An 8,319-nucleotide genomic window follows, 5' to 3' on the forward strand; every position below is an offset into this window, starting at 1 on the left:
CAGTGTAGCACAAAGCCGCAGCTGCGGTTCTCGGGCGCCGTTCACACTGCTGCTTACCTGCAGTTGTAGGTCCTGATCTCCTTGTTGTCCCGCTTGCACTTCACAGCCACGAAGATCATGGTGACGAAGAGGATGGCGGCGATAGATCCCAGGGCGATGATGAAGATGAGGGACAGGTTGACGGAGCCGATGGACTCCTGGGCGTCCAGGGCCGGGGACAGGTAGATGAGGATCAGGGCGGAGGCGGACAGGGACGGTTTCCCGTGGTCCTGGGCGGCCACGATCAGCTCATAGGTGGTCTTGGAGTTCTCCCCGAATGTCCTGGTGGTCCTGATCTCCCCATTGATCTGATCGATCTCGAAGAAGCCGCGGTCCCCCTCGGTGATCTCGTAGGACAGGCGTCCGTTCTCGCCCTCGTCGTAGTCGTCCGCCTTCACCACGGTCACCAGGTAGCCCATGCCGGCATTGCGGGGGATGGAGACCTCCGAGGTGCCATTGACCAGCGGGGGCGCTGTCATCACCGGGGTGTTGTCGTTCACGTCCACCACGATCACCCTGACCGTCACGTTGCTCTGCAGGGGCGGCGTGCCCCCGTCCTTGGCCGCGATCCTGAACTCGAACGCCTTGGTCTGCTCGTGGTTGAAGGAGCGGAGGGCGTAGATGTCGCCGGTGGTGGGGTTGATGGACACGTAGGTGAACACCGGCATGTCCCGCACCTGGGAGGGCACCAGCTGGTAGGACACGCTGCCGTTCAGCCCCAGGTCGGGGTCCCGGGCGGACACGGACAGCAGGTAGGCCCCCGGGGTGTTGTTCTCGGCCACGATCACCTGGTAGAAGGTCTTGGAGAAGTGCGGGTGGTTGTCGTTCTCGTCGGTGATCCTCACGGTGAAGGACTTGGTGGTCTGCAGGGGCGGGCTGCCCCCGTCCTTGGCCTGGATGGTGAGGTTGTACTGGTCCCGCTGCTCCCGGTCCAGCCGGCCGTCCACCAGGATGGTGGAGAAGCTCTCGTACTCCTGCAGCCTGAAGGGGACGCTGCCGAGCAGCTTGCACTGGACCCTGCCATTGACGCCCGAGTCCCGGTCGGAGACCCTGACCAGGGCGATCACGTAGCCAGGGGGGGCGCTCTCGCTCACCTCCACCACCTCGCTGTTGACGGACAGCAGGTTGATGACAGGCACATTGTCGTTGGCGTCCTGCACGCTGACCGTCACCTTGCAGTGGGCCGGGATGGAGTTGGGTCCCAGGTCCTTGGCTTGCACGTCGATCTCGTACACGTGGCCCTCCTCGTAGTCGATGGCGCCGCTCACGGTGATCACCCCGGTCTTGGGGTCGATCCTGAAGAGCTCCCGGGTCTTGTCGGACACGTAGCTGTGGAAGGAGTACACGATCTCCCCGTTCGTGCCCTCGTCGGGGTCGGTGGCGTTCAGGTCGATGACGGTGGAGCCGAGGGGGGCATTTTCGGGGACGGTCACCGTGTAAGCCGCCTCCTCGAACACCGGGTTATTGTCATTGGAGTCTATCACCTTGATGTTCAGCTCCACGGTGCCGAAATTGGAGGGGTCGCCCCCGTCCAGGGCGGTGATGATGTACTTGTAGTGGGACTGGGTCTCCCGGTCCAGGGGCTTCTCCACCACCAGCTCGGCGAACCGCGAGCCGTCCCCCCGGGTCTTAATCTCCAGGCCGAACAGGTCGTTGGGGGTGATCTCATAGGTCTGCACCCCGAAGATGCCGGAGTCGGGGTCGTAGGCGCTCTCCAGGGGGATCCGGGTGCCGGGGCTGGCGGTCTCCGAGATCTCCAGGTCGATCTGGTCGGTGGGGAAGCTCGGGGCATTGTCGTTCAGGTCCTTGATCTCGATCTTGATCACACAGATCTCCATGGAGTTGGACATCACCTCCAGGGAGATCACACACTTGGGCAGCTGCCGGCAGAGCAGGTCCCGGTCGATCTTCTGCTTGGTCACCAGCACCCCGGAGGCGTTGATGTCCACCAGGTGGGGGGCAGAGTTGGAGACCACTCTGAAGGCGGGCTGCCGGGGGTCCAGCACGAAGCCGGCATCCTTGGCGTCCTTAGCGACGTTGGCGATCTGGGTGCCGGCTCTCTGCTCCTCCTCCACCGAGTACTTGAGGTTAATGAGCGCCCGGGTCCGGGGCCAGGACAGCGCCGCCAGTAGCAGCAGCAGTAAGTGCAGGGCGTCCATCTCCTTCCACAGCCACATAGTCCGTACTGGGCTCAGGGGCAGGAGCGTGCACTGGACTTAGGGGACACCCAGTGTAATGAGCCGACTGGCATCAGAGCGCTCTGGATGGACACTTTAAGCGCGTCCTCATGACTCGCAGTCACTCCATCAGGGAGCTCAGAGCTGCCATGGATGATGAAGAGTCCGGGACCATGGATGGTGAGGAGTCCGGACCGTGTCAGTGAGCTTACAGCTGCCGGGATGATGAGGAGTCCGGTCAGTGAGCTCCCAGCTGCCGCTCCATAGCCGCACACAGGCGATAATGAGTGTCAGCAGCGCTCATTCATCTGCGCAGACCTCGGCGCCCACCGGCATCTGCAATTGTGGAGCTGCCAAAAAAAGCCAAGTCCCACCTATGCGTGTGATCTCCAGAAAGTGAGGGTGTCACCGAGGCGAGCAGGTGGGTGCACACAGAGCCCCCCGCCAGCAGATACATCCAGTCCAGTCGGTAATCTCCAGGTGAGGTCCTGCTCCGCCACAAATCAATGCACAAAATCCCAATCAAGTAGTTTAAAATCCAAGCGTTAGGCTGCGCTCAATCCATCCTCTGCCCCCGCTGGCAGCCAGGCTCCTTCTGCAGCCCCCAGTGCCCCTCTGCACCTCCCAGACATAGGCACCTCGCTGTCTCTGCTGCTGCTAACTACTGCCAGTGCAGTCTGTAAGGAGAGAGACCGAGGAGAGGAGCAGGGAGGGGGCGCTTAGGCTGCAGCCAATCGGCGCTGCTGGGGGAGGAGGGGGTGCGGGCCTCTCTCATTGGAGCTGGGGAGCTTCAAATTTCGGCCAGGGAGTAAAACTTCAGCAGTCAGCAGCAGTGGAGCCGCGGGAGGAGCTGTCCGGGGTGCTGCCGCCGGATCGGTGCCTCCGCGCTCTCCTATGTGCAGTCCGCCGCAGCCCCTCCATCAGCTGGTGTGAGGGTCGGTGATGTACTTGAGCTTTGGGTTGCAGCCTGTGCCTGTGCTTCCGAGCCTGCAGCCCCCCATCACTGCCGGCTGGGCATGCGCAGAGGGGGCTCCACCGGGTGCCCCTGCTGCTCCAGGTGTGACTGAGAATTCCTGGGGTCCCGGAGCAGCTCGTTAACCCCGGCACGCACCGTCCATTAACCCGTTCCCGGCTGCACTCATTGCCTCTGCTGACATCTCCAGACCAATAATAAAGCCGCATCCTGCACCTGCGGTAAAGACGCGGCTCCGAGGCTGGAGGTGCTAATAGCGCCGGATGGAGCCGCCATCATACACCGGGGTGACAGCGCAGACTGACAGCTCGCCATCGGGGACCTGCTTTATTTAATGTGTTTTTAATCAGATCCATTGATTCCAGACGCTTAATATCCAGATTAGAGGAGATCTTGTCACATTATTTAGAGGTGGATCACTGGGATCGGAAATCAATGGCCATGGTTAATGGTGAGATGTTCATCTAGTGTTACAGCGGGCAAGGTGGGGGGCTGGGGGAGGGATAGAAGGATAGATAGATAGATAATGGATAGATAACAGATAGATACATAGATAATAGATAGATAATAGATGATAGATACATAGATGGATAATAGATAGATGATAGATAATGGATAGATAACATATAGATAGATAGATAGTAGACAGATAATAGATAGATACATAATAGATGATAGATAACAGATTAGATAGATTAATAGATAGTAGATAGATGGATAATAGGTAGATATATCTATAGATAAATAGATAATGGACATATAAATAATAGATAGATAATAGGTAGATAGATCTATAGATAGATAGATAATAAATAGATATATAAAAGATGGATAGATGATAGATACATAGATGGATAATAGATAGATACATAGATGATAGATAGATAATAGACAGCTAAATAAATAATAGATACTGTAGTTATATAATTGAAAGATAATAGATAGTTAATTGATGATAGGTAATAGATAGATGATAGATAATATATAGTTAACAGATGATAGATCATAGGTAATAGAGAATAGATGATAGATAGATGACAGACTAGGGTATCTATAGATAAGAAGGAAGGATGACTGGAGGGATGGATAATAGATAACAGCCTGGTAAAGGTGTGTATAGAGGGGGCTGTGAAGATGGAGAGATAAATAGATATAAGCCAACTCTAGGTGTCACATTATAGAGGGCTGCACTGTCAGCTGTGAGAATAGACTATACTATAAAGATATATATTAGATACGGAGTACAAATACAGAACAATTAACAGATACAGGGAATTGATAGATGAATAGATCTTCATTATAATGGATTATCTTCAGCATTTAGTACAAAAGGGTAACTGTTCTGTTCCAATGTTGACTAGCGCATAGAGGGTTAAGCTCATCAGAGTGCATGTCAAAAGTAAGAGCCATGAAGCGATCACATTATGGAAAGCTGAGACTTGGGCAGGGAATATGAAGATATATGTATACAAGGCTGGATACAAATATGTATTGACAAGAGGCAGGAGGCAGTGTAATGTTATCCCCTCTGATGGTGCACCAGTCAGGAGTATGCAATGTGCATAACCTGGGAGGAGGTGATGAGACCTGCAGGGTTGAGGTCCTGGAGTAGTGGGGTGGGAGTAAAGCAGAGGTGCTGGAATAATGGGGTGTGGGTGCTGGAGTAGTGGACTGGGGGTGCTGGAGCAATAGGGGTGGGAGAGCTGGAGTAATGGGGTGGGGGTGCTGTAGCAATTTACTGGGGGTGCTGGAGTAATAGGGTGAGGTGCTGGAGTAATGAGGTGGAGGTGCTGGAGTAATGGACTGGGGGTGCTGCAGTAATGGACTGGGGGTGCTGGAGTAATGGGGTGGAGGTGCTGGTGTAATTTACTGGGGAGTGCTGGAGTAATGGGGTGAGGGTGCCGGAGTAATGGACTGTGGGTGTTGGAGTAATAAGATGAGGGTGCTGGAGTACTGGGGTGGGGGTGCTGGAGTAATATAGTGGTGATGCTGGAGTAATGGGGTGGTGTGCCGGAGAAATGGTGTGGGGGACTGGGGTGCTATAGTAATTTACTGGGGGTGCTGGAGAAATGGGGTGGGGTGCTGGAGTGATGAGGTAGGGGTGCTGGAGTGATGAGTGGGGGTGAAGAAGTAATGGGGTGGGGGTGCTGGACTAATGAGTGGGGGTGCTGCAGTAATGGGGTGGGGGCTCTGCACATGTGGTTAGGAGAATAATGTGTGATTCTTGGGGCGGACAGCCGCCTGCTCTTGTGCTGCAGACATGCACACAGGCTATTAGCCAGAGCCTGACGATGGCTGAAGTACAAGATGCTGCATCCTTGTGGCAAAGTCTGTCAGGAACCCAGTGATCAATACAAGGAACTGGCGCCTTGAAGATTTGATTGAGCAGCAGAGAAGAGTCTGAATGGGCTGCTCTGCTATTAACAATCCCCCAGGTAACTAGAAATGGAAGAATTACTCAGGTAAAATTATTAACTTTACAGAGAAAAAAAAAGAAGTATGAACACAACAAGAGAGAATGAGCCGAGCAGTAGCCGGATCCCAGGAGAGACCTAATAGAAAGTCTATCTGCAGATGTCTATTAGAGCTCAGGAAGGGAGAAAAGCAAATCCTCCGCCATGTCATTACCGCCTATAATTACACACTGCAAAATGGGAGGAATATTCTGGCATCTGCTTTATAGGACCCTGAACAAGGAAAAATGACGTCACTGCATCAAAATAAAGATATCCCAGTGTAAGATCCCGAGCTAGGAGAAATGACATCACTGCATCTCAATAATGACATCACAATGTAAGATCCTGAGCTAGGAATAGTGACACCACTGCATCTAAATAATGACATCACAATGTAAGATTCTGAGTGAGGAATAGTGACATCACTGCATCTAAATAATGACATCACAGTATAAGACACTGAGCTAGAAATAGTGACATCACTGCATCTAAATAATGGCATCACAATGTAAGATCCTGAATGAGGAATAGTGACATCACTGCATCTAAATAATGACATCCCAGTGTAAGATCCCGAGCTAGGAATAGTGACACCACTGCATCTAAATAATGACATCACAATGTAAGATTCTGAGTGAGGAATAGTGACATCACTGCATCTAAATAATGACATCACAGTATAAGACACTGAGCTAGAAATAGTGACATCACTGCATCTAAATAATGGCATCACAATGTAAGATTCTGAATGAGGAATAGTGACATCATTGCATCTAAATAATGACATCACAATGTAAGATTCTGAGTGAGGAATAGTGACATCACTGCATCTAAACAATGACATGACAGTATAAGACACTGAACTAGAAATAGTGACATCACTGCATCTAAACAATGACATCACAATGCAAGATCCTGAGCTAGGAATAGTGACAGCACTGCATCTAAATAATGACATCACAATGTAAGATCCTGAGTGAGGAATAGTGACATCACTCCATCTAAACAATGACATCACTTTATAAGACCCTGAACTAGAAATAGCGACATCACTGCATCTAAACAATGACATCACAATGCAAGATTCTGAGCTAGGAATAGTGACATCACTGCATCTAGATGATGACATCACAATGTAAGATCCTGAATGAGGAATAGTGACATCAATGTTTCTAAATAATGACATCACAATGTGAGACCCTTAACTAGGAATAGTCACATCACTGCATCTAAATGATGACATCACAATGTAAGACCCTGAGTGAGGAATAGAGACACCACTATATCTAATTAATGACATCACAGTATAAGATCCTGTGTGAGGAATAGTGACATCACTGAATCTAAATAATGATATCACAATGTAAGTCCTTGAGCTAGGAATAGTCACATCACCAAATCTAAATAATGACATCACAATGTAAGATCCTGAGCAATAAATAGTGACATCACTGCATCTAAATAATGACATCACAATGTAAGATCCCGAGCGAGGAATAGTGACATCACTGCATCTAAATAATGACATCACAATGTAAGATCCTGAGCGAGAAATAGTGACATCGCTGTATCTAAATAATGACATCAAAGTGTAAGATCCTGAGCGAGGAATAGTGACATCACTGCATCTAAATAATGACACCACAATGTAAGACCCTTAGTGACGAATAGTGCCATCATTGCATCAATATAATGACACCACAATGTAAGACCCTGAGCTAGGAATAGTGACATCACTGCATCTAAATAAGGACATCACAACGTAAGGTCCTGAGTGAGGAATAGTGAGATCAGCCCATCTAAATAATGACACCATAATGTAAGATCCTGAACTTGCAATAGAGACAACACAGTATCTAAATAATGACATCACAACATAATATCCTGAGTGAGAAATAGTGAGATCAATGCATCTAAATAATGACACCATAATGTAGGACGCTTAGCTAGGAATAGTGACATCACTGCATCCAAATGATGACATCACTGCATCCTACACATGACATCACAATGTAAGATCTTGAGGAAGGATTAGTGACATCACTGCTTCTAAATAATGACATCACAATGTAAGATGCTGAGTGAGGAATAGTGACATCACTGCATCTAAATAATGACATCATAGTATATGATCCTGATTGAGGAATAGTGACATCACAGCATCTAAATAATGACATCACAATGTAAGACACTTAGTGAGGAATAGTGACATAACTGCATCTAAATAATGACATCACAATGTAGGACACTGAGCTAGGAATAGTGACATCATTGCATCTAAATAATGGCATCACAATGTAAGATCCATAATGAGGAATAGTGATATCACTGCATCTACATGACATCACAATGTAACATCCTGAACGAAGAATAATGACATCACTGTATTTAAGTAATGACATTACAATGTAAGATCCTGAGTGAGGAATAGTGACATCACTGCATCTAAATAGTGACATTACAATGTAAGATCCTGAGTGAGGATTAGTGACATCACTGCATCTAAATGATGACATCCAATGTAAGATCCTGAGCGAGAATAGTGACATCACTGCATCTAAATAATGACATCACAATGTAAGATCCTTAGCGAGGAATAGTGACATCACTGCATCTAAATAAAGACACAAAAATGTAAGATCAAGAACTAGGAATAGTGACATCACTGCATCCT

At 49.3% G+C, this 8,319-nt stretch overlaps 1 protein-coding gene across 4 annotated transcripts in view; it reads right to left on the minus strand.

Annotated features, from left to right (window-relative positions):
* The window catches only part of PCDH19 (protocadherin 19), a 194,080-nt gene extending 191,173 nt beyond the window's left edge, over window positions 1–2,907 (minus strand). For 2 of the 4 annotated variants that reach the window (XM_073589850.1, XM_073589849.1), the window contains exon 1: window positions 58–2,903. In XM_073589850.1, coding sequence (XP_073445951.1) covers window positions 58–2,216 — 2,159 coding nt within the window. In that variant the 5' untranslated portion in view covers window positions 2,217–2,903. Of the gene's footprint in view, window positions 1–57 lie in introns of all 4 variants that reach the window. The other 2 variants (XM_073589852.1, XM_073589851.1) reach the window with 2 other exon arrangements.
* Window positions 2,908–8,319: the final 5,412 nt, after the last annotated feature.

This window comes from Dendrobates tinctorius, unplaced genomic scaffold (genome assembly GCF_039654945.1).
Source record: "Dendrobates tinctorius isolate UK_male_01 unplaced genomic scaffold, ASM3965494v1 ptg000114l, whole genome shotgun sequence".
Lineage (NCBI taxonomy): Eukaryota > Metazoa > Chordata > Amphibia > Anura > Dendrobatidae > Dendrobates > Dendrobates tinctorius.